General features: G+C 48.4%; 2 protein-coding genes across 6 annotated transcripts in view; both read right to left on the reverse strand.

Annotated features, from left to right (window-relative positions):
• The window catches only part of HNRNPUL1 (heterogeneous nuclear ribonucleoprotein U like 1), a 45936-nt gene extending 33552 nt beyond the window's left edge, over positions 1-12384 (reverse strand). Inside the window, exons 1-4 of one of the 4 annotated variants that reach the window (XM_053605178.1) lie at positions 12272-12384; positions 6138-6263; positions 4235-4388; positions 1221-1294 (exon numbers count right to left, since the gene is read on the reverse strand). In XM_053605178.1, the coding sequence (XP_053461153.1) occupies positions 1221-1294; positions 4235-4388; positions 6138-6258 (349 nt within the window). In that variant the 5' untranslated portion in view covers positions 6259-6263; positions 12272-12384. Of the gene's footprint in view, positions 1-1220; positions 1295-4234; positions 4389-6137; positions 6264-10387; positions 11012-12271 lie in introns of those variants that run through there. The other 3 variants (XM_053605176.1, XM_053605177.1, XM_053605179.1) reach the window with 3 other exon arrangements.
• Positions 12385-13088: 704 nt separating this feature from the next.
• AXL (AXL receptor tyrosine kinase) overlaps positions 13089-25783 on the reverse strand; it is a 34456-nt gene continuing 21761 nt past the window's right edge. For both annotated transcript variants that reach the window (XM_053605175.1, XM_053605174.1), the window contains 8 exons: positions 24840-24935; positions 24631-24708; positions 23918-24010; positions 23406-23527; positions 22711-22820; positions 19339-19498; positions 18624-18760; positions 13089-14962 (listed from right to left, as the gene is read on the reverse strand). In XM_053605175.1, coding sequence (XP_053461150.1) covers positions 14611-14962; positions 18624-18760; positions 19339-19498; positions 22711-22820; positions 23406-23527; positions 23918-24010; positions 24631-24708; positions 24840-24935 — 1148 coding nt within the window. In that variant the 3' untranslated portion in view covers positions 13089-14610. The remainder of the gene's footprint in view (positions 14963-18623; positions 18761-19338; positions 19499-22710; positions 22821-23405; positions 23528-23917; positions 24011-24630; positions 24709-24839; positions 24936-25783) is intronic.

The raw sequence follows: 25783 nt of genomic DNA on the forward strand, positions 1-25783 counted from the left end.
AATACTTATAAAAACATTTAGTTTTCAGTTAAATTCAAGTGGGGAGAGGGGAGTAGGGAGATTATTAAGCTCTCACCTAATAGGTACAATGCAAAGGTATGTAGCACACCCCCTGGGTGAATGGCTCTTGAACTTTACCTAACAAAAACCACATAATGTAACCTAATCATGTGTACCCTCATTTTAATATGAAAAAAAAATTTTTAAGATTTAGTATTCCAGGCAGATTTTGTCTTTGAGAACTTGTAACAGAAAAGACTGTATGTCTTTATTTCTTACCAAACATGTAGCCAGTGCTCTATAAACATGAGCTACATAAATACATGAATGAAATGCTGCTAACTTTCTACTCTGTTGCAAAGTGCAGTATTCACAGACCTGACCAAATTACCAGGTGTATGTAAAAAATTTAGATTCACAGGCTTTACCACTTAAGATTCTGACGTAGGAGGTCTGAGGAAGAACAGAACCTCTACAATCAATCCTCCAAGCGTTTCAGAGGTCCTCAAACTTTTTAAACAGGGGGCCAGTTACTGTCCCTCAGACCGTTGGAGGGCCGGACTATAGTTACAATCAAAACTATGAACAAATTCTTATGCACACTGCACGTATCTTATTTTGAAGTAAAAAAACAAAACGGGAACAAATACAATCACACCGCCTCATGTGGCCTGCGGGCCGTAGTTCGAGGACCCCTGCAAGGGAAAAACCACTTATCTAGTAGAAAGAAAACTAAATTGGAGGACAGAGAGCAGAGTGGGCAGGTTAGTGCCTCAGAGGACAAAGTGGTATTGATTTCACCAGGACCATGAACAGCCGATGCAAACTGGGGAACTGGTTGTCAAATAGTTAGGATTCTCCAGCAGCAATCAGATTCCCTTCCTGATTAGATGACAACCCTCTGTGTGTACAAGGTAGTTTAGGGTTTTCGAAATTACTCTTGTATCCATTATCTGAGGAGTCTTACTGAAAATCCTATTACAGCAGGATTACTCCTCAGAAGTAGAAGCTCAGAAGTAGAATGATTTGCCCAGAGTCCCATAACTAGAACTAGGAGTAGATCCTCTATCTCCAAACAGTGTTCTTGCTCCAGAGCTATGCTATCTATGTCTCTCCTCTGGACTAACAATGGCTTTGGATGGTATAAGGCATCAAGGTCAAGAAATAATTTCCCAATACTAACTGGAAGGCAGAATCAGATGGGCACTCCAAGGACTTACATGTGTCAATGGCGACAAGGGTGTCATCAAAATCATCTTCATCCTCTTCAGCGGGAGGCTGAGGAGAGCGGCCCCTGTATAGGAAAGGGGGTAGGTCACAGGAGAAGAGCTGGATAAGCACAGAGAAATGGAAATGAAAGTTCTGCTGGAATTTACTAGTGCTCTCCAGATTGCTTCCTGGATCTCAATTTTTTCCAATAGAGGTTAGCAAAAGAACTCTGTAATACTATACTTGCAATGAGAGCAATGACTGTTAACTCCTAGGATGGAGACAGAGTATGGAAGGGCAAGCTCTGCTAAAGGAAGCTTAAGAATCATTTAGGGGCTTTTCCAAATATTCTTTTCTCACACCCCATAATGCTGATCCATGCCCTCTGCATGTTGAGAAATGCCTCCACACTGAATTGTTGCTGACTGGAAGCTGTGGTATCCCAAAGGATGCTGGCCAGAAAGGAAAATGTGCAATAGCCTAGATCAGTGGTTCTCAACCTTCCTAATACTGCGAGCCTTTAATACAGCTCCTGTGAGTCACGACCCACAGGTTGAGAACCGCTGACCTAGACAAACTCCAGTAATCACAATCTATCCATCAATCAGCCTTCTTAAAATCCTGTATCTGAAAAGGTTTGAAATGACCTATTTTTTTCAGTTTCTTTTCTCTTTCAAAACTGTCCTAAATTATGAACAAGATTCATCTTCCTACCAAAATACTAAAAATGGGACTTTGTTAAAACACTACTAGTTTCTGTCTACAGGAATAAGGGAGAGGGGTAGAAAGATGGGGTCTAATGCCTAGGGTCCTGCTTGGACAGTCTAAAGGGCCCTGGACCACCATGGATAGTGATCAGGTAGCCCACACCCACTTGGCTGTTAGGACTTCCCCCAGCAGCAGAGTTCCACCAGAGCCTGGTACAAAGAGGCTCATCACATATTAAATTCATGCTAGGAAGCTTTCCCTGCCAGCCTGAGATCAGAGCAAGTATTCCTCCTCTGTTCTCCATCAGCAACTAGCCTGTAGGCCTCTGCTCTTTGGAAGGCAGTGTAAGAAACCCATGCAGTGGGTACCATGTCTTAATTTTAATTATAGTGTGTGAGATCCAGGCTCTGTCTCAGAGAGTAACAAGCTTGTTTAGAAGGTGTACTCCACAAGACAGGAAATAAAATGTCGCATAACCAGTCCATATTAGTATAAGAGTGGTCATATCTAGTGTCCAAAATTAGGGTGGGACTGGGCCTTGAGGGAAGGGAGGGAGAGGGGTTGTCAGAAAAAGGAAAAAGGCCTGGCGCCTGTAGCTCAAGCAGCTGAGGCGCCAGCCACATACACCAGAGCTGGTGGGTTCGAATCCAGCCTGGGCCCGACAAACAATGATGGCTGCAACCAAAAAATAGCCAGGCATTGTGGTGGGTGCCTGTAGTCCCAGCTACTTGGGAGGCTGAGGCAAGAGAATCGCTTAAGCCTAGGAGTTGGAGATTGCTGTGAGCTGTGATGCCACGGCATTCTACCCAGAGAGACAGCTTGAGGCTCTGTCTCAAAAAAAAAGAAAAGGGAAAAAGGAGGCCAAGGACAGTGGCTCACGCCTATAATCCTAACCCTCTGGGAGACTGAGGCAGGTGGACTGCCTGGGCTCAGGAGTTTGAGATCAGCTTGTGTAAGAGAGAGACCCCTTTACTGAAGATAAAAAAAATTAGGTGGATGTCCTAGCTGGCATCTATAGTCCCAGCAACTCGAGAGATTGATGCAAGAGGACGGCTTAAGTCCAAGAGTTTGAGATTGCTGTGAGGTAGGCTCACAGCTACAGCTGCCATGGCACTATAGCCTGAGAAACAGAGTAAGACTCTGTCTTAAAAAAAAAACAAAAAACAGGCTGGGTGCCCATACACTGTGGTTATAGCGCCAACCACATACACCAAGGGTGGTGGTTTCAAATCCGGTCCAGGCCAGCTAAACGACATCTGCAACAAAAAAATAGCTGGACGTTGTGTCGGGTACCTGTAGTCCCAGCTACTTGGGAGGCTCAGGCAAGGGAATTGCTTAAGCCCAAGAGTTTGAGGTTGCTGTGAGCTGTGATGCCGCAGCGCTCTACCAAGGGCGACATAGTGCTCTGTCTCTAAAATAAAATAAACAAAAACAAAGAAAAATGAAAAGAGACATAACTAGAGCAGAAGCTACTCCTGAAACTCACCTGTAACCTAACTACTCACCCTTGAGGTTGTGGGTTACTTGTGTATGTGTCTGTCTCAGTCTTCACAGTGAGACAATGAAGGGTAGAACCCACTATTCAAATTATCTCTATGTCCCCAGTATCCAGTCCAAGATAGGCACCTTATGAAAGTACTGTGAGGGCTGACTGAATGAGTGAACGCATGGAAGGAGGATGTGTGTTTTGGAGTAGGGTTGGGAAATAGATCTTTCAACCAAGCATTTGCTGAGCATTCTCTGTGCATGAATGCAGGGGCAATAAGGCAAAGAACTAAAGAGGCAGGCTGGCACCTCCTACATGACAGTCTAAGTTGTTTACAATTTACACTGCAGGTAATAAGAAGGGAGAAACTGGGTGGCGCCTGTGGCTCAGTCGGTAAGGCGCCGGCCCCATATACCGAGGGTGGTGGGTTCAAACCCGGCCCTGACCAAACAGCAACCAAAAAAATAGCCGGGCGTTGTGGCGGGCGCCTGTAGTCCCAGCTACTCGGGAGGTTGAGGCAAGAGAATCGCCTAAGCCCAGGAGTTAGAGGTTGCTGTGACCTGTGTGAGGCCACGGCACTCTACCGAGGGCCATAAAGTGAGACTCTGTCTCTACAAAAAAAAAAAAAAAAAAAGGGAGAAACTGAGGGAGAGACCAAAGTTTTAGGGAAGCCAAATCTGATAGTAAGGGCAGGAAAGATTAGCAGAATAGTGTAAGGGCATGAGGAACCCTGCTCAGCCCCTCTAGATTGGTCAGAAACCCCCAGCAGGCGTGGAGCTACAGGCATACAGACCTACTGGAATAAGGGTGACTGTCGCCTCATACACCCACCTCCTATCCTCTCGGTGCTCAAAGTACCCTCGTCCCCGGTTTTCTTCGTAAGGCCTCTTGCGACTCTGGAATTGTTGTCTGTCTGGCTTGAGTTGAGAAGCGTCAGGTGGGAAGAAGCTGGTGGGTGCTTCTTGCTTTATCTCTGTCTTTACTTCTAGTGTCAAGACAAAACCAGATAGTCAAGACACTTGGAATCTTCCCAGATACTGCTTTTCTGGTCCCTTTTGCCTCAGGAGACATCAGCAGGATCCTGACCAAGCTGGTGAAGGGCTGTGCACAGGTAGCTTGCTGGGTTCAACAGAAACCTGCTAAGCCAGCCAAGAAGGCAGTAATGGACACCAGGACTAAAATGGCATGACCCTGTATTTTCCAATTTCTTCTCCCAAAGAACCTCTCCACCTCAGTTCTTATAAAGATTCTTCAGTCTGACAAGGGAGGGGGAGAGGGCTAATTCAATAGAGAACTATGGTCCTATAGCTAACTCTACTGGCTCCATACCATAAAGCCCAGAATCACTCTAAGAAAAGGGGACAGATCTGCAGTTAAACTATCCATAGGTGGGATAATCTCATTAAGTCATCCTATAAACAGGAAGTCAGGATGGAATAATAGACTATGGACCATGGAAAAGTCGCAGGGTCAGGTAGATTCCAAGAGTCGGTGCCTAACCAAATGCAACCCATATACTCAGCCTAGCTTCCCATAGCACTTAATCTGGGTCACTCCACTCTACTCATTTTAGCATTCAATCTAAGACCACCTTCGGACACTTCCTAGCTTTGGCATGTAGACCAAATCTCGCAGAATCTCCTAGTTCTCTAGGGCAGGGATGATGCTCAGTCATCTTGAAGAGAGCCTCCACGGATCCCAGCACAGGGCTGGGCTCTCAGATAGCCCTGGGTGAATATCTGTGGATAATGGCACAGAAAATATTCTCCTTGGGCCAAATGATCCTACGAGTTTCACAGAGCCTGACATAAATCAGCAGTTTAACCTACATTAATTCAAGTCCTGAGCCACCCAAGAATGCCAGGGGATTTCACTTTGTGGAGGAACCAGGATGGAAAAGAAAAGGCACGGGGGCTATAAAACAGCGAAATGAACACAAGATTAGAAATGTTAACCAAAAAAAAAAAAAAAAAAAAAAAAAGATTAGAAATGTAATCACTCTTAGCTCCATCATTTTTCAGCAGTGGGACCCTGCTCTCCAAATAGTACCACACAAATGGTGAGGAATGCTGTTTTTTTAAGCAAGAGGACTAGCCTGGCAGCCAGTTTCCCAGGTACTAGCCACAGCTCTGCCATTATACAGACAAACTCCACAATCTGTAAAATAGGAAGATGAAAGTTGGATTACATCTTTTCCCAAAACAGCTTTATAGGGAACTTTGTTCTGTAAAAATAATGTATATTTGGAATCCTAAGTTTATATATGACAGAGTTTTTTTTTTAAACCCAGGACTTTTCAGAGCCTTTAATGCTCTAATGAACGTAGTGAGTCTCCAAGAGGTGCCTATGCTATATTTTCCAAACATATTTGGCTAAAAAACCTTGTTTTGATGAGGTCCCAATAATATCTCCTGAAAATAATATTCTTTAGAAGGTAGAAATAGCAAAGTAGACTTAGAGGGCTCTCTCTGGCTTCCACATTCTAAGATTCCAAATAGATATTTATTAGTCTCCAGGTCTAAACTCTCCAGGGTATGGATACTAACATCTAAAAACATCAATACTTACTTGAGAATGAGACTGAGTTTTTTTTCTTCAAATTAACCTTATCAGAGTGACAAAGCCCAAGTGAATTGCCCAAGACACAAAATTTCTCTGGGAAGATAAGCTCTCAACAAAGGGTAAAGGCACAGGAGATTCTCTATTAAGAGATGAACCACATGTGTCTTCCTACCTGGGCGATAGGCCTGTTGCTGTTGCTCCATTTCCAGTGGTCTCCTCTCATAGCCTGACTGGTTTTCTTGCTTGATGACTTGGGTCTCGTAGAATTGATTCTGCCTGGTAATATTGTCCATGGCATCTTAAAACAAAAAATCCCAACCAGTTAAAAAGAGTGCTTCATGGAGGACCTTGAACCAAAGGTGGCTTCTTTTATGCCACATGACACCATCCCCACTAGGCTCAGTTAGTCTGCCAAAGGCTAAAGTGTGAAAACACTTTCTGATGGTAATCTATCTGGGTAGTCAATGGCCTCAGATGCCTGAGGATATGCCCTCTTACCCCTTAGAAAGTTGCCTATCTACCTGTGACTAGGTTCTACAGAAACCCAATAAAGAAAACCAATCAAAGCAGAACTGTTCTAATTGAAGCAAGGAGATGGGAAGGTCAGAGAAAGGGTACAGTTTGACATCCCCGACTAAGTCTCCACTCCAGCGCATGGGGCATCTCCACAAAGAACTGGAACTTTGTGGAACATAGTTAAAAAACCACCAAGATGGTATAATACTTAGGTAGTCACTTTTAGGGCACAACCTTAAAAATGGTCAGGCCGGGCATGGTGGCTCACGCCTATAATCCTAGCACTTTGGGAGGCCAAGGTGGGAGGATTGCTTGAGGTCAGGAGTTCGAGACCAGCCTGAGAAAGAGCAGGACCCCCGTCTCTACAAAAATAGAAAAATTAACCAGCATGATGGCATATGCCTGTAGTCTCAAGCTACTCAGGCGGCTGAGGCAGGAGTATTGCCTGAGTCCAGGAGTTTGAGGTTGCAGTGAGCTATGCCACTGTACCCAGGATGACAGAGTGAGACCCTGTCCTCCACTCCTACCCACCCTACCCCCCAAAAATGGTTCAGAGCAAAAGCCAGCCCTTTGCTCAGTCACTATTCCTACCTGCACAGCCAACCCTCTTTAAGAATCTCTTCTATTGGCTTGATGCCTGTGGCTCAAGCGGCTAAGGCGCCAGCCACATACACCTGAGCTGGCAGGTTCGAATCCAGCCCAGGCCCGCCAAACAACAAATAGCAACAAATAGGCTGCAACTAAAAAATAGCTGGGCGTTGTGACAGGCGCCTGTAGTCCCAGCTACTTGGGAGGCGGAGATAGGAGACGCGCTTGAGCCCAGTAGTTTGAGGTTGCTGTGAGCTATGATGCCACAGCACTCTACCCAGGGGGACAGCTTGAGGCTCTGTCTCCAAAAAACAAAAAAGAATCTCTTCTATCCCACAATAGCTGCAAAGGTAAGGGGTAATGATGACAGCTGAAGGGAAAATGGGAAACCAAAGAAAGGAGCTGTTATGAAAACAAGAACCATAACAGTGACCTTCAGACTCATTATGGACAGGTTCTGAAATATCTGAAGTTGGAAGAGTTTCAGGAAGGCATCTTGTTGGTCCAGGAGCTCAAGTGAAGAGTGGTAGTGTATACCATACTCCAGACACTGAGATACAGCTGAAGATAAACTTACCTCACTGAAACCTTCCGTTTAATGAGACAGACACACATTAAAGAAATACACAAAAATGTAATTATGACTGTGTTAGAGGCTAAAAAGTACCACTTGGGGCTAACAAAGTGACCTAGAAAATAACAGATAAGCTTCGACTGAAAGGATATATAGGAGATGATGACTCATGAGAATTGAGAAAAATTTTCCTGAGGTTGGGATAACACAAATGAAAGCTTAAAGGTAGGACTAAAAGAACTTAGTCAAGGAGGAGAACCTTAAAGGCAACCAAAACAGAACTTTAGAAAGGTAGGATCGGCAACACAAGCTCTCCACCCAAGAGGCAAGCTCTGTTAGTGCCCCAGGGCCCTACTAGGAGCTGTGCCAGGAGCCATGTGGCAGAACCAAAGGGAAGGAGAGATTACTACTGTTCTGCCACATGCTAAATGATCAGATCCTTTCTCGGAGGACAAATATATCTGGGCACAAAGGAGATGCAGCCCAAAGGGAGGAAAGTCACAGGTCACATGATTTACTACAGGTTTGTTTACTAAGGCTAAAAGGATTGGAAGGGGAAATGATGGGAGAACTCAAAGGATTTTGTTGTAGCGTGTAGAGGAGAGAGGAAGATATATAATTATCTTCTTAATTGGAACAAGAGGATCTTTCAAACTGTTCTGCTTTATCCAGGCTCCAAATCACAGTGCTCTTCGCCCCACAAAGCCTGGTGTCTCTCTTCTCAAGCATGTTTCTATGCTTAGAGGTGGCCTCACCTTGAGAAACTATGATTCTAGAGTCTTTTTCCACTCTCTAACAGGGTGTCCAACTTTTTTTCTACTGCACATTAGAAGAATAAGAGTTGCCTTAGGCCACACAATAATTAAACTCTATGCACACTTTTCATCATACTGACACCTCAGATAAGCAAAAAAAAAAGTTCTCACAAAAATCAGCATGCTAGGGCACAGGTTGGACACCCTGCAAAAAAAGCCCCCCTCCTAATATCAGGCAGGCCCAATGCTAAACTCTGGATACATGTGATCTCATTCATAACCCCCTTCCCCCGGGTGGGGGGCACTGTTATTAACCCCATTTTACATACAAGGAAACCAGACTCACAAAGGTGAAGTGACTTGCCAATGTCATGAAGCTAGATTTTTTTTTTTCAAGGCAAGCAAGGAACAAAGTTTATCCAGGAAGAGAAAGATTTACAGAGTAGAGCGAGATACATTCAACACAGATGAATGAATCTCCATTGCCAGGACAAGTGGGCAAAGAGGCCCATTAAGCCAGAACTGAAACAAAGTCTGTGTCTAGAATCTACACTCTGAAATACAGAACTTGTTTTCTCTTAGCAACACACTTCTGGCCAGAACACTGAGTCAGGACTGTTTCACTGCTCCTCTTCCTAGGCATTCCTTCCAGTCCTTCCTACTCTAGACACACACACAGGACCACTCCTTCCCTCACAAGTGTCTGCATTGTGAAATCTTTTCCTAGCACCTAGGTCCTGACAGTTCCTAGGCCACTGTCTACCCTAAATGTACACTTGAATTGCTTCCCTCCATGAGACCCTATTTCTCATGAATGAGTATCCAATGCCCACCAGAAATCTAGTCTCTTATGTGACCTCATCTCTCATTCCCTTAGCCCCAAGTCCTCTTTTTTCAGAGAAACACCACAAACTCTGGATGCCAGAGTCCCTTGTACTTACTCTTAAAACTCTCCAGTCCCCCATTTTCCAGTCCTGCTAGAGAACTACCCTTTTTTTTTTTTTTCCAGAACTGCCCTTTTCTAACTCCCGATTAGCTCCCACCCACACCAAGGTCTCCTCTCCAAAGACAACTGCAGACCTACCCTAACCACTTTTTTCCCCAGGGACGGTACTACTGGCCGAGGAAGACGGTCTCTGCCACTTCCCTGGGGCTCCCGCTCCCACTCCCTGAGCACACAAGAGTTTTCTCCGCTCTAAACCTCGGGTCCTTTGTCCAGCACAGCATCCTTCCCTCCCCCACCAGCCTCTGGACACCAAGATTCCCTACGCCTCCTCTAGAAACCAACCAGGAAGTCCTCAGATTTCCAGCACCAAACGTCCGCGCTGCGCCTGTCCCGAGGGTGGCCTTCCAGCCCAATCACAAGCTGGCCTCACCATCCCCTACATGCTCACCATCCAACCATCAGAGCACTCAGTGCATCAGACTCCCCAGCGCCTCCACCTCACCAATCCACCCTGATACCACATACGAGAATTCCCATTATCCCGTCCAGCCACGAACTCCAGGATTCTCCTCCCTCAAAACTCTGTAACAGCCTCAGACACCTGGCCATTCCTTCCCGGTCCCTGGAAACTCGGCTCCCAATTCCCGGCCCAGAAGGCGGGCTAGGACCGCCAACGAAGCCCACCCAGCCCTGAGCCCCAGGACCTCCACGACCTAGACCCTCCCCAGCCCCCAAACAGAAAATCCCTCGTCCTTCAGACTTTCATTGGCCGCAGAAACCAGTTTCCGGTCTCCGAGCCCGAAGGTCCGGAATCCTCCCGTCCCCACCCTCCGACCACCCCGCCCCAGCAGCGCCCCTGCGCCGAAAGTCGGGATCTACCCTCCGGTCGTCCCGAGGCCCTAGTCCCCAAATCCTCTTAGCGGCGGGTAGCAGGAGCCCCCGGTCCTCAGACAGCCCGACCTCAGGGGCCGGACTCCCGTGGCCCACAGCCCTTCCTCGGCCCAGACTCCGGGCTCCCCGGCCCCCGCCCCGCGCACTCTCACAATGTCCGTCCGGCCCCGAGTAGCCGCCGGGCTCCGCGTGCGACTGCAGCCCGGACGGCGGCGGCTGTGCGGTCCCCTCCAGCTCGGAGCCCCCCTCGGTCTCGACCTCCTCGTTGTTGCGCCCGGGTCGCCCCGGTTCGCCGTCGGTCTCGAGCTCCCGCTCGTCGTCAGGCTCCTCGGCCTCCAGCGCCGCCTGCAGCCGCTCAGCAAGCTCGGCCTTGAGGCCGCGAGTGTCCAGGCCGCGGCGCTGCAGCTCCTCGCGAAGTTCGTTCACCTTCAGACGGCGCACATCCATGGCCCGGGCCCCCGGGGTGGCCCCCGAGCCCGGCCCGGCCTCCCAGGGCTCTGTCCCCCTTAAGCCTTTCCTGTCAGAAGGCGAAGGGGGAAACGGGGGGGCCCCCCACTCCAATGGCGGCGGCGGCTCAAAATGGCCGCCGCCGCCACCTCCCCCTCCCCCGTGCCCCGTGCTATGCAACACCAGTTCTAATTGGCTAACGCGCGGGGGCAACGGGCGCGGGCCTGGAGACTCAGCCAACCAGAGCGTGGTTTGCAAAAGAACAGCCAAGAGAGGGGCCAAGAGCTGCCGGGAAGGAAGCGTTGGTCTACGTCTAAGCCGCTGCCGGAGCGGAGGGCGGGAAAAGGCAAGAGGCGAAACATCCGCTGATTGGATAGCGCCCGCGCGCCAGCTGCCGTAAGGTTAAATGAGGAAAAGGGAGTAACGACTTGAACCAATCAGCGATGAGATCTCAGAATGAGCACCGCCACACATACACACCATAACCTCGCCTGCGCAGTCCTTTGATCAAACCGTCTCTGTAACCCACATTCTGATTGGTCTACATCTCCCGCCCCTTGAGCAGTGCGAGCGGGCAAAATCACTAGAACCAATCAAATGGAGGGTCAGCAGAAACCCCGCCTTCCTGTTGCCCTTAAGAAACCGGAAAGAGATACAATCACCAAGGGCCCGCCCCTTGCCGTTAGGGCGGTTTCACAACAATCTGTCCGCCAATCGCAGTTATTGTTTTATCTCACTAAAGCTGGTCGTTTTAGGAAAAGTTAACCAGATTAGTTATTCTTCAGTGGATTGCCTCACAAATTTGGTTGTACAAGATGCACGAAATAAAGATTAGGTAGATACGCTATTCATAATCTGGAAGAAACTCAGTTGCCTTTAAGAAAAGCAAAATTTTGACTTCAGAGAGTGCTGTAGGTTTGAAAATACAAGCTAGACTAACAACGGGGGGAAAGTTGTAATGGCAATTGCCCTCCTCCTCCCCCCGGTGGTAGTGCACAGAGCGCCTCCCACGGTCACAGCTCGGCCGTCCCGCCCCGGATTCGGTACCTGTAGTGGGATGCGCGCTGTGCACGCGACCACACAGCCTTCCCCTGCACAAAGATCGCCAGAGATTCGCCGAGCGCTATCCTGAATCCTCTAATCGTCTGTCCAGTGAATCTGGCTGTTTGGCGTCTATCCTGACAAGCTTAAACACACGGACCCGTCAATAAGCCTCACGCCAGTAAATAACAACGCTACAGTTTCACCGTATCTAACCCTGCACCACCTGTCGCCTCTAAAGACAAAACTTCAGTGAGATACACAATGCAGACGCCCACTGCCCACCGAGTCCTATCTTAAGCCCACGAAAGGCCACACACGGTCTGCTTAGACAAAGGCACACACCACACAGATAAACAAATAGGCGGGAGTCAGATCAGATGCATCAGATCAGGGTAATGCACCAGACTGCAGTGTAGATGTGCCCCCTAAGGTCCGCTAGGTAGGCGGCATCAAATAATAAAGATATACAGGACACTTAAGCTACAAGCGTACACTACGGAAACCTAGACACCCAGCACCCACTCAGAAGCGGGACAGACACTCACGTGGGCCCGGAGGTTTCAATTCAGACACCCCGCCCCTCGCCCACGTCCGACTTCCTCTCTCCTCCCAGCTTCCCACAAAGATTTGTTCTCAAAAAAGTTTGTGGCCCGGATTGAACTGTCCCCGGTTCTCAGGAGCCACCACCGGGGGGCGTCCGGGCGCTGGCAGGGGTTCCTCCCTCTGCTGCGGGCCACACCCAGGAACGCGCGCGGGCGAGTCTCGGTGGGCTGTCCCCGGCTGCTTGCGGTCCCGTTGTGCGTCCGTGATTGTCGCAGGTGTTCTGTGCCTGTGCTTGTGAGTCTGGACGTTCGGGGCTGTGAGTACATGTGGTTCTACTCCCGGTGTATCTCTTGAGTATCTGTGTCATTTTACTCTAGGTCAGTTACTCAAGTTTTCCTATTGGTGGTGGGTATCTGCCTGTGCATGGTTGTAAATATTCTTGTTATCTGTGTAGTTTTGTGTGTCTCGTTTACACTATGTGTCTAAATGTCAGTGACTTTGTATTTGTGATCAGATGTACCTGAGTATGCCCATTAATTCGTGGTGTCTGATGTTTGTGTAACCTGTGAGTGTTTACGTGCCTCTTCCTCAGGAGTTTCTGAGACTGCATTTCTTTGTGTTCTTTGTTCGCGGGCTTTTTTTTTTTTTTTTTGCCTATGTGTATGTCCATTTCTACCCTCCCTAGTGAGGAGAGAATTCTGAGACCCTCACTAAGCCCCCCATCCACACCCCTTTTTCTTTTTTTGCAGATGGGGAAACAAAATTGCCAGGGACAGGGACCACATCACAGCTGAATGGAGACAAGAGGAGACAGAATTGTGATTACAACGTTTTATGTGACCTAAGCCCTTCCAGAGGCACCAGAGTCCACAGTCTGTACTTGAGGGGTGAGGGACTGGCTCAGGGGGCAGCATGGCCCAAAAGGAGGGAGATCATCCATCCCCTGGGGGGAAAGGAGGCATCCCTAATGCATTGCACAGGCTTGAGGGGGCACACCCCCCCATGAGGGGAGGAGGAAGCAAAGGAGGCTAAGAAGAAGAGGGGGACATAAAAGAATACTGCAATACAAACTTAAAACCATGGGATTGTACCTAATATTCTATACCTGTGGAACCTTTAAAATCTTAGAAACCTGGAACATTTGAATCTTATAACTATAGTGCCTAGAACGTAAAGATTTTAGAAATGTGAATTCATGGACCCTTATCTATGATCCTAGAAAGGCAGAGTGCAGCATAGAACCTAAAGATGTCCAACAATAGGAATGATTATAATTTTGGTGTCTAGTTAGTCACAGCTGAGTGTGAGAATCTTGTAACTTAGATGCTTAGCATCCAGAATCTTGGACCTAGAATCTAGAGTGTCTTGAGACATAGAACAGACCAACATTAGAATCTTAGAGTTTAATAATTTAGAATCATGGAGCATCTGATCTAGAATCTTAGCCACAGAGAATCTAGCTTCTTAGACTAAGTCTTAGAATATCAACCTTGGAACATTAGACCTTAGACTCTCCATCTTTAGACTCTTAGAACTTTTGAATTTCAGATTTTAGAACCTTAGACACTTGGGATCCAGGATCTCATACAAGAGAAGATATGATCATAAAGCCCAAGAAACTAAAATTGACCATCACTAGAATCTTAGAACTTGAGAAGATAAAATTTTGAAGATTTATAATCTAGGGGCTTATAGGCCAGAGGATCTAGACTCTAAAAGCCCCAGAACATCAAATTTTAGGACAGTATACCTTAAAACCTCCATGTCTAGAATTACAGAGTCTTTACAATTGTAGGATCTAGAATCTTAACAATCGAAAAACTCAGAATTCTAGAAATATAATAAAATCTAGTCATACAGCCTTAGATCCTAGAACTATTAACAGAATCTTAGAGCTTTAGAACCTAAATCTTGGGACTTTATCAAGAATCTTAGAACCAGAAAATCTAGAGCCATAGACTCTCAGAGCCTTAGAATAGTAGGCCTTAGACTTTCCATGCCTAAAACTTTAGCAGGAAATTCAGGTCCTTAGAACCAAAGACTCATGGCATTTTTGAAACCTAGAACCTTTGAATCTAGACTCTTGAAGCCTTAGAATCTAGAATCTTGGAATATTACACCTGGTAGGACCCTTAGAGACTGTAATCCATCCCTTTCCTTTTACAGGTGATGATGCTTGGCATCACCAGAGAAGGGGGAGGATCTGTCTGAGATGGAGGTGGTATGAGGAGGAAGATAGGGGTGCAGATGGGGATTGGGCTTAGGATTGGAAGGGGGAGTGGGGTTTTCCCCATTGGCAGTGCCTAGCTTGGGTCCTGAGAGTCTCAGGTGGAGGGTTGTCTCAGGCGCCATCCTCCTGCCCTGGGGATGTTGGGGAGCCCCTGTCAGCAGGCAGAGGGGGACCAGGGGCTGTGGAAGGGCAGAGGACATAACGTCCAGCAGGATGGACTTCAGCTGCAGTGAGACAGCTACAGGAATCCTTAGGGTCAGACTGGGTTGGTGGGTCAGCTCCTCCAGCAGCTCCAGGGGGTTCCAGATGACTGCTACCCTCATCCATGTTGACATAGAGGATTTCATCGGGCTCCTGGGCAGGGGGCAGGGCTTTCAGCGTGTTCTCCAGGTCTTCTCGCAGCTCTGCAAAACTTGGCCGGTCCCGGGGGTTTAGCTCCCAGCACCGGGACATCAGGGCATACCTAGGGCAGAAAAGTGAGGAGTGGAAGACTCAGCAGAAGCTCAGAAAGGGAGTGTCTGGAAGCTTGGGATTATTTTAGGACACTCAGGGGATTGGGGGGATTTTAGGGGGCTGGAGGGACCCTCAGCAATTTGGGGTCATCTGTGGGAATTTGGGAATTCTCAGGAATTTCTGAGGAGGGTCCTGGGAGACTCAAGAACAGGGAAGAGTCTTGGAAAACCTCTCTGGTTATGAGGTTGGTGTCTAATGAAGATGCTAGAGCAGAGATTTCCAGTGTTGCCTCTAGAACAGACTCTGGCATCACAGGCTGCCTCTGCCACTTACAAGCTGTGCTGGTTTAAAATAGGTCCATAGACTGGGCATGGTGGCTCACACCTGTAATCCTAGCACGCTGGGACGGCAAGGTGAGTGGACTGCTTGAGCTTAGGAGTTCAAGAGCAGCTGAGCAAGAGCAAGACCCTGTCTCCACTAAAAACAGAAAAACTATTGGAGCATAGTGCCACATGCCTATAGTCCCAGCTACTTGGGAGGCTGAGGTAGGAGGTTCGCTTGAGCCAGGAGTTTGAGGTTGCTGTGAGCTATGATGGCACTATGGCACTCTACCCAGGGCGACTAAATGTCTCAAAAAGTAATACAAATACAAATGAAATATGTTGGCTCGGCACCTGTAGCTCAGCAGCTAGGGTGCCAGCTATATACACCAGAGCTGGCAGGTTCGAATTGGGCTTGCCAAACAATGACAGCTACAACCAAAAAATAGCCGGTGTTGTGGTGAGGGCCTGTAGTCCCAGCTACTTGGGAGGCTGAGGCAAGAGAATCTCTTAGCCCCAAGAGTTTGAGGTTGCTGTGAGCTGTGACACCACAGCACTCCACCAAGGGTGACAGCTTAAAGACTCAGTCTCCAAAAAAAATGTGTCCATAAATTCTTTGACTCTCCTCCCTGAAAAAATGGAGACTAAATCCCCTTTCTTAAGAGTTTGGGCAGGACTTAGTGGCTTGTTTCCGACTTGGCAGAAGTGATGGTGTGAGTGACTTCTGAGAGTAGGTCATAGAACGCATCATGGCTTCCTCCTTGCACTTCGTATTGGATCACCAACCATGTTGTGAGGAAGCTCAAACGGTACTATCAAAGGGTACACATGGCAAAGAACTGAGGCCTTCGGCCTCGGCCATATACATGAGTCACCTTGAAAGTGATCACCCAGTCCCAGCCTTCAGCTGACTGCAGCCCCAGGTGACATCGCAATTGTAACCTCATTAGAAACTCTGAGCTGGGCGGCACCTGTAGCTCAGTGAGTAGGGTGCCAGCCCCATATGCCGAGGGTGGTGGGTTCAAACCCAGCCCCGGCCAAATTGCAACAACAAAAAAATAGCCGGGTGTTGTGGCGGGCGCCTGTAGTCCCAGCTGCTTGGGAGGCTGAGGCAAGAGAATCGCGTAAGCCCAAGAGTTAGAGGTTGCTGTGAGCCGTGTGACGCCATGGCACTCTACCCAAGGGCGGTACAGTGAGACTCTGTCTCTACAAAAAAAAAAAAAAAAAAAGAAACCCTGAGCCATTAGGGCACCAGCCACATGCACCAAGGCTGGTGGGTTCGATCCCTGCAGCCCCAGGTGACATCTCAGTTAACCTCATTAGAAACGCTGAGCCATTAGGGCACCAGCCACATGCACTGAGGCTGGCAGGTTCAATCCCAGACAGGGCATGCTAAAGAACAGTGACAACCACAACAAAAAAATAGCCAGGTGTTGTGGAGAGCTCCTGTAGTCTCAGCTACTTGGGAGGCTGAGGCAAGAGAATTGCTCAAGTGGAAGAATTTGAAGTTACTGTGAGCTGTGATGCCATAGCACTCTACTGAGGGTGACATAGTGAGACTCTGTCAAGAAAAATAAAAAGAAACCCTGAGCCAGAATTAACCCCACTAAGCTGTTCCCACATTCCTGACTTTCAAAAACTGTGTGATGTAATGTTTGTTGTTTTAACCTGCTGGATTTTGGTGTATAGATTACTAATACACCAGCTGTGCAACCTTTGGCAAATGACTAACCCTTAATGATACCAATCTCCCTCATGTGACTGTGGTAAAGAACAAATAAGTTAATACATGCAAAGCTCCTAAAACAGTGCCTTCTAGTAAGTTCTATAGAAGTATTAGCTATTATATTGTTTCTATCCTTGACTTTTGGAGTACCTAAGAATGACCCGGGGAGTCTGAAGCCCCAGGCTGTCTCCTCTTGATCCAAGCAACATCCCCTCTTTCTTTTTCTTTTTTTTTTTTTTTTCTTCAGAGACAGTATCACTTTATCGCCCTTGGTAGAGTGCTGAGGCATCACAGCTCACAGCAACCTCAAACTCCTGGGCTTAGGCAATTCTCTTGCCTCAGCCTCCAGAGTAGCTGGGACTACAGGCGCCCGCCACAATGCCCAGCTATTTTTTTTGTTGCAGTTTAGCCAGGGCCAGGTTTGAACCCGCCACCCTTGGTATATGGGACCGGCACCCTACCCACTGGGTCACAGGTGCCGCCCCCATCCCCTCTTTCTTTTATATATTTTTTTAATTTGAGACAGAAGGCTGGGCATGGTGGCTCATGCCTGTAATCCTAGCACTCTGGGAGGCTGAGGTGGGTGGATTACCTGAGTTTAGGAGTTACAGACAGCCTGAGCCAGAGCAAGACCCCATCTCTAAAAATAGCCAGGCACTGTGGCAAGTGCCTGTAGTCCCAGCTACTTGGGAGGCTGAGGCAAGAGAATCGCTTGAGCCTAAGAGTTTGAGATTGCTGTGAGCTAAGACACCATGACAGTCTACCAAAGGTGGCAAAGCGAGACTCTGTCTCAAAAAATAAAATAAAATAAAATAATAAATTTGAGACAAGAGTATCACTCTATCACCCAGCCTGGAGTGCCATGGCATCATCATGCCACTCCCAGCAACCTCACACTCCTGGGCTCAAGTGAGCCTCCTGCCTCAGCTTCATAAGTAGCTAGGACCACTTTTGCACCCACCATCACACCCAGCTAATTTTTTGATTTTTGGTAGAGGCAGGGTCTTGCTCTTGCTCAGGCTGGTTTTGAACTACTGCACTCAAGTGATCACCCGCCTTGGCCTCCCAGAGTGCTAGGATTACAGGCATGAGCCACCAGACCTGGCCACAACATTCTCTTCCTTCAAAGTGCTGGCTAAATGTCATGCCTTTGTTCACATACCCTGACACCGTAAAGGTTGATAACATCTCCTGACTGATCCTGTGAACATCTCAGCGGATACCTAAGAGTCTGCAAGCTAGAGGGTCCTACAGAGAGGCCTGGATGTTGAACATGTGGGGGAAATGTGGGGTGCTCAGGAGTCTGGGATGAATTAGAGGTCTCTGGGAGTAGGGGATCCTAGAGGCAGGGCCACCAAGTAAGGTTGCACAGTTATAGCCTGGAGGAGGAAGAAAGGGGCCAATCCAGCCTGCATCCCATGCACAAGGCAAGGGAGAAATGGAACCTATAGCTCATTTACACCTGGTTGGCTAGTAGTAGTCCTACTCAGAGCATTGGGTCACAAATATTCTGAGAGATTTTGTCCAGGTTTCAGAGGGCTCTGGATATGTTAGGGCCATGTGGGAGTGCTCTGGGGTTTGGAGTGAACTCTGAGATTGAAGGAGAGGGTCCTAAGGGTCCTCACAGTCCATCCAGACAGTCCACAGGCTGCTTCAGGCGATTTCCCTGGCGCAGGTAGTCGTAAATCTCGCTGTTCTCCACTCCCGGGTATGGGGTTTGGCCCCGTGTGGCAATCTCCCACATTGTCACCCCAAAAGACCACTGTGAGAGGCAGAAGGGAGGGATTAGGGAGTCTTTCCTGTACAAGGTCACCCCCCAAAAAAACAGGTTCATAGGCACACCCACACTTATGTACATGTATTCACAACCATCCCAATAGGTGCATCTGAATATTAAGAGAAATATGTTGGCACAGGAGTGAACGCACATATAGATGACTTTTGTGGATGCACAGACATGCTCACTCACACATATTTGCCCCCTTCATGGGTACATGATCTTATGTGTCATCCTGCACATCCTGGCTGTACACATTGTATGAGTTTGGGCACATGCATGCTCTGTCACTGCTACTTCACCTAACCTGAACTGTCCACACTACCACCATGCACACATGGGTCTGTATATGTCCTGGGTATGTGCACAGAAGTCCACCATGCCCCCAGACATGCCCAGCCTGCATGGACATGCCCTTGTGCCCATGAAAGGAAGGAAGGAAGGCCCATGGAAGGAAGCCCACAAGTCCCTTTAAGTTCCATGACCACAACTGCAGAGGCAGGGCAGGAGATGGTCAGGTCATGCCCTCCGATGGTTCCCCATTCCTGGTGGGGTGTACATACCACATCACTCTTGCTGGTATAGACGCGGTCAGCCAGGCTCTCAATGGCAATCCACTTGACTGGCATCTTGGCAATGCGTCCCTGGCGGTAATAGTCCCCATTATAGATCTTCTTGGACAGCCCAAAGTCTGCTACACACACGGACATATTCTCATTCAGCCTGCCCGGATGGGGGAGACAAACAGTCAGCATGTCGGTCACGCGTGGAGGTGCCTGCCGTGGCTTTCAGGCACATCTTAGCCTCCTGCCCCTGCTGTCCTGCCTGGGGGTGGGGATCTGTGTCCCGACCCCTGGCCCCAGTCTAGGAGGAAACTGCTTCACTTTTGTTTCCTCTGTAAAATTAGGATGGAACAAGGAACTTCTAAAGGCCTTCCCAGCTTTGGCTTTTTGCCAGATTCTAAGATCCTAAGGCTCCTTGGGTTTATTCTCTGATTGAAAAAAAAAAAGCCAGACCAGGAATGGTGCTCACTCCCGTGATCCTAGCATTCTGGGAAGCCAAGGTGAGTGGATTGCTTAAGCTCAGGAGTTCAAGACCAGCCTGAGCAAGAGTGAGACCACATCTCTACTTAAAAAATAGAAAAACTAGCTGGGCGTCATGGCGAAAGCCCGTAATCCCAGCTATTGAGCTATTTGGGAAACTTGAGCCCAGGAGTTTGAGGTTGCTGTGAGCTATGATGATGCCACAGCACTCTACCCAGGGTGACGAGTAAGACACTGTCTCAAACAAAACAAATAGTTTTCTTGAAGTCTACATAAAGAAAGGTGCGCAAATCCTAAGTGTAAGTAATCACAAGTGATAAGTAATTCAGCTCACTGAATATTCACAAAAACACCTACGTAACCAGAACCAGAACATCCTGCGGGGCACAGTGGCTCATGCTTGTGATGCTAGCACTCTGGGAGGCCAAGGTAAGTGGATTGCTTGAGCTCACGAGTTTGAGACCAGCTTGAGTTAGACCTAGACCCTGTCTCTAAAAGTAGCCAGGCACTGTGGTGGGCACCTGTAGTACCAGCTACTTGGGAGGCTGAGGCAAGTGGATCACTTGAGCCCAAGAGCTTGAGGTTACTGTGAGTTATGATGCCACGGCCCTCTACCCAGGTTGACAGAGTGAGACTCTGTCTTAAAAATAAATAAATAAATAAATAAATAAACAGAAAGAAACAGAACATCCACAGGACAGACGTCCATACAATGGAATTCCACACAGCTAGGAAAAAGAACAAACCACTGACACACACAACAACATGGATTCATCTGAGAAACATGTTGTGCCAACGAAACCAGATGCGAATGAGTACAAACTACACGAGCCCACTTGGACAGCACTGAACAGATGAAACTGATGCTGCTGACAGAAATCAGAATAGTGGTTACCATTGTGGGCAATGACTGGGAAGGAGCACCAGGGAACCTGATCTAGTGGTGGTTATGCCGTCTGCACACGAGCAAAGTTCATCAAGCTGCACATGCACAATGACATATACAATGTGTGTCTCAGTGTATGTGAAATACACATCAATTTTTTGTTGTTGTTGAGGCATAAGAAAGAAAGAAAGGCTGGGTGTGGTGGCTCATGCCTGTAATCCTAGCACTCTGGGAGGCTGAGGCAGGTGGATCGCTTGAGCTCAGTTCAAGACTAGCCTGAACAAAATCAAGACTTTGTCTCTAAAACCAGCTGGGTGTGGTGACTGGTGCTTGTAGTCCCAGCTACTTGGGAGGCTGAGACAAGAGGATCACTTGAGTCCAAGAATTTGAGGTTGCTGTGAGCTATGATGCCACAGCATTCTACCGAGGGCAACAAAATGAGACTGTTTCAAGAAAAAAAGAGAGAAAGAGCCCACATTACCAGTCTCCACTCCCTTCTTCTAGTAAGTACCCCTCCAGAGGTAACCACCATCTTCACCTTTAATAGCACCGAGTACTTTTGCTTGATTTTGTGCTTTATATAAATAGAAGAGTCCCTGATTCTTAAATATGATCTTAAGGAGTTCTACTTTGTTGTTGTTGAGACGGAGTCTCACTCTGTCAGCCTGGGTATAGTGTTATGGTGTCATCACAGCTCACAGCAACCTGAAACTCCTGGGCTCAAGCAATACTCCTGCCTCAGCCTTCCAAATAGCTGGGACTACAGGTGCCCACCACAATGCCTCGCTAGTTTTTCTATTCTCAGTAGAGAAGAGGTCTCGCTCTTGCTCAGGCTGGTCTGGAACTCCTGAGCTCCAGGGATCTTTCTGCCTCAGACTCCCAGAGTGCTAGGATTACAGGCGTGAGCCACAGCACCCAGCCTGGAGTCCCACTTTTTTTTTTTTTGTCGAGAGAGTTTCACTTTATCGCCCTCGGTAGAGCACCGTGGCATCACACAGCTCACAGCAACATCCAACTCCTGGGCTTAGGCGATTCTCTTGCCTCAGCCTCTTGAGTCGCTGGGACTACAGGCGCCCGCCACAACACCCAGCTAAGGAGCCCTACTTTTTAAAGAATTCATAATTCCTAGCCAGAGACATGGGCTCGGGCAATGACCAGCCAGAAGAGCCCTTGGAAGCCCCTGATAGGCGAAGAGTCAACTTTGAACTGCTGCATCCAGGAGAGGTACTGCAGGTCATGTGGCTATGGAATATGTGGGCGGCTCGAGGTAGTGGTCAATAGCCAACAGGTAATGAAGTATTTCGATGTTTGAACTTAACCCAAAGCTCAACAGGTGCATAACAGTTGATGATACATCTTGATTCTCAGTGTCATTGTCACAAAGAGGACTTGATAGGAATCAGCCCAAATTATAGAAATAAAGGAATTTTCATTCTGACTCAATCTATTTAAGATTTTAGAAGTACTTTCCAGTTTATAGGAAATACAGGGGACAGCAGAACAAGGCAAATGCCATCACAAGGAAATGGGCACTCTTGCATGTGGGACATCCAAAAGAATATGCCATAAAAATATAAAAAGAGTCTGGGCACAGAGACTACGCATGTGCACCACCCCGCCCAGCCTGGTTCTGGCCTATATTCTGCTTGTTCCTTGGTGGGGAGTCTGGTCTTTTTATCCAATGTGGCCCCTTCCTAAGGGTAGCACCAGGCAAGACACTCAGCATAGAGAGGGACACAGGTGAGGCTGTCATGTCACCCCTCCCCTTTGCTCACCTCATCTTATGCATACTAAGCCTGTCCTCTCTTCTCTCTCCACGTCCAAATACTCCTTCAAGATCTTAGTTCAGGGCCCACCTCCTCCAAGAAGCCTCCGCATACCCCTTTGCTGAGTTATCTATCCCAGTTTATCTAAGTTCTGACCTGCTCTGAGGGAGTGCCTAGACTCCTTCCCAGGAGTTGAGGGGGGTTGAGGGGGGTGCCCTTGAAAGACGGGTGGACACTCACATGCAATTCCTGGCAGCCAAGTCCCGGTGTATGAATCTCTTGGTACTCAGATATTCCATGCCACTGGCGATGTCTGCCATAAACTTCACTAGCATCTGAGTGGGCAGGAACTAGGGGGCCAAGTTTGGGAGGAATAGAGGTCAGTATAGCCCCGGAGATCCATCTCTCCTTCCTTCCTGCCTGTCTCTGCCTGTGGTGGTTCCTATGGCTCCGAGATCCAGCCCCTTTGCATGGTCTACGATGCCCTATAGGGCTCCTGCCTCTCTCCCTGCCTTTCTCTCTGACTTGATCTCCTATGTTCTTACACTTGACAGACACTCCAGCCAGGGGCCGCCTGTCTGCCATGCCTGTTCCCACCTCTAAGTCTTCGTCTGTGCTGGGCCCTCTGTTGGGACTGCTTGTGGCCCGAAACTCCAGACATCCTCCCAGCCCCTCCTTTAAGGTCACCTCCTCAGTGGGGCCTTCCCTGTCCACCAACTAGTGGCCTGGCCTCCTTATCATTTATCTTACTTCCTAGCGCTTAAATTATCTTGCTTATGTATTTGTTAGCTTGTTTATTGCCTGGTCCCCTCACTGGACATGATCCATGGCAGCAAGCTGTCAGTTGCCATGGTCTACTTGGTGTCTGAGTAGTGCTGAGTACCCAGTAGGTGCTCAATTAATAACTGTGGACTTGACGATTAAATGCCTCTCACCATTGGCTGGTCCCCAAGCCTGGAGTAGAGGAGGAAGCTGTGTAGGTCTCCATGTTTCATGAAAGGCAAGATGACCACAGGGGCTGGGAAGCCCTCTCGTTCGGAACCCTGGAAACAGACACCTGAGACCCGCCCCCCCAAGGCAGCACTGTCACTCACTCCTGCTAGGCGAAGCCAAGCCCCCCTCCCAGCCAGACTCCAGCCTGTCCTTCTGCATCCCCCTCAAATCTGGTCTCCACTTTGGGATGGCAGTGGTAAGGACCAAGCTTCAGGGAAGCCATTTCCAGCAGAGTTCCCAGGGATGTTTCTGGAGCCCTCCTCAGCTATTTCTGGGAATGGTCAGAGGTCACATTCCAAGCTGAGGGAGAGTAGGAGGGGGAGCCTGCAGACCCTGAAGGAGGGGGTAACAGGAAGCCTGGAGGTTTGATCTTCCTAGTGCCAGAGGGAAGGGTGTTCCTTCCGGTGTGGCCCCCTTGGGGCCTGTAGACCCCTTGAATCTGCCCCTCCCTCACCGATGAGCCGCATGACATTGGGGTGGTCGAATTCCTTCATGCAGACAGCTTCACTCAGGAAATCCTCCAGCTCTGACCTTGTGCAGATGGCAACTTGGGGGGAAAAAGAAGGTGGATGAGGATGATGGAGGGAGGATGCTTCCTCCCACCCCCATTATCATCATCATCATTTCATCTTTATCAAACATGATTAGGAAATACCAAGTGCTATGCACAGCAGTTTACATAGATTAACTCATTTAATCCTCTGAGGTACTACTGTTATCATCCCTACTTTAAAGATGAGGAAACTAAGGCATAAAAACTTAAGCAACTTGCCTAGGAGCACGCACAGCCTGGAAGTGGAATAGGCGGGATTCAAACCCAGGCAGTCTGACTCCAGGGTCCAGTGCTCGCTAGCACACTAGGCTGCTTCCCGGAACCTTCCCACCAGCTCTGGGGACCACATATCATGATTATCCCATTTTACAGTCCAGGACACTACTGCCCATTTTCATTTCCTTCAGGGAAGCCATTTCCAGCAGAGTCCCGGTGTATGAATCTGAGTGGGCAGGAACTAGGGGGCCTATTGGGATATCTGGCATGGGCTCCCATTTCCCATTGGGAAACACTGGGTTCTATGCTGTGGCTAATTTGCCACAACTGCTGCCCTCCCTGGGGCCATAGGGGAAGGACTAGGGGTCCCACGTGTGTGCACACATGCCCAGACTCACTCTTCATCGTCTTCACAGCCACTTTGAGGACAGAGTCGTCCTGGTTGAGCTGGCCCTCCATCACGGCACCAAACTCTCCTATAAAGGGCGGGAGGGAGACATTGAACTTGGGTGGGACCTGTGGGGACTATATTTCCTATAGTTGGGTAGGGGTGGGAAAGTGGAGGATCTCAGGGTTTAGGAGGACACGTGAGTGCTGAGGGACTCACCTTCTCCCAGGGTCTTCCCCAGGGCCACCTTGTGCCGGTCTACCATCACATCCCGAAGCTTCTCCTTCAGCTCTTCGCTGATGCCCAGGCTGTTCACTGCAGGCAGGGTGGGGGTGGCCAGAACCATGGAGCAGGGCTGGCATTCGGGTAACACTCACCCATAAGGATATACCCAATGTTGAAATACTGACATACTTCCACATCAGTTCAAAATTAGCTACTGGCCTGAGCAACCCTTCGTCTCTACCCTAACTATTCCTCTGGACCTCTAGAACCTTCCCTCAAAGCAGCAACAAAGGGTTAAGGCGTGGCCACAATCTTGCTCCAGTAGGTACTCTGATGAGTCGGTACCCTGCTGGATAAATTGTTAAAAATATTTCTTTTTTGTTTGTTTGTTTTGAGACAGAGTCTCACTCTGTCACCCTGGGTAGAATGACCATGGAATCAGAGCTCACAACAACCTCAAATTCTGGGATTCGAGAAATCCTCTTGTCTCGGCCTTCTAAGTATCTGGGACTACAGGCACTCACCACATCACCTGGCTACATTTTCTTTTTCTTTTTTTTTTTTTTTTTGAGACAGAGCCTCAAGCTGTCGCCCTGGGTAGAGTGCTATGGTGTCACAGCTCACAGCAACCTCTAACTCTACGCTTAAGTGATTCTTTTGCCTCTGCCTCCCAAGTAGCTGGGACTACAGGCACCCACCACAACACCTGGCTAGTTTTTGGCTGTAGTTGTCATTGTTGTTTGGCAGGCCCAGGCTGGAATCAAACCCGCCAGCTCTGGAGTATGTGGTTGGCACGTTCGCCATTTAAGCTACAGGCACCAAGCCTACATTTTCTATTTTTAGTAGAGATGGGTCTCACTCTTCCTCAGGCTTGTCTAGAATCCTGATCTCAAGCATTCCACCTGCCTTGGCCTCTCAGAGTGCTAGGATTACAGGTG

The sequence above is a fragment of the Nycticebus coucang genome, chromosome 10 (assembly GCF_027406575.1).
Source record: "Nycticebus coucang isolate mNycCou1 chromosome 10, mNycCou1.pri, whole genome shotgun sequence".
In the NCBI taxonomy this organism is placed as follows: Eukaryota; Metazoa; Chordata; class Mammalia; order Primates; family Lorisidae; genus Nycticebus; species Nycticebus coucang.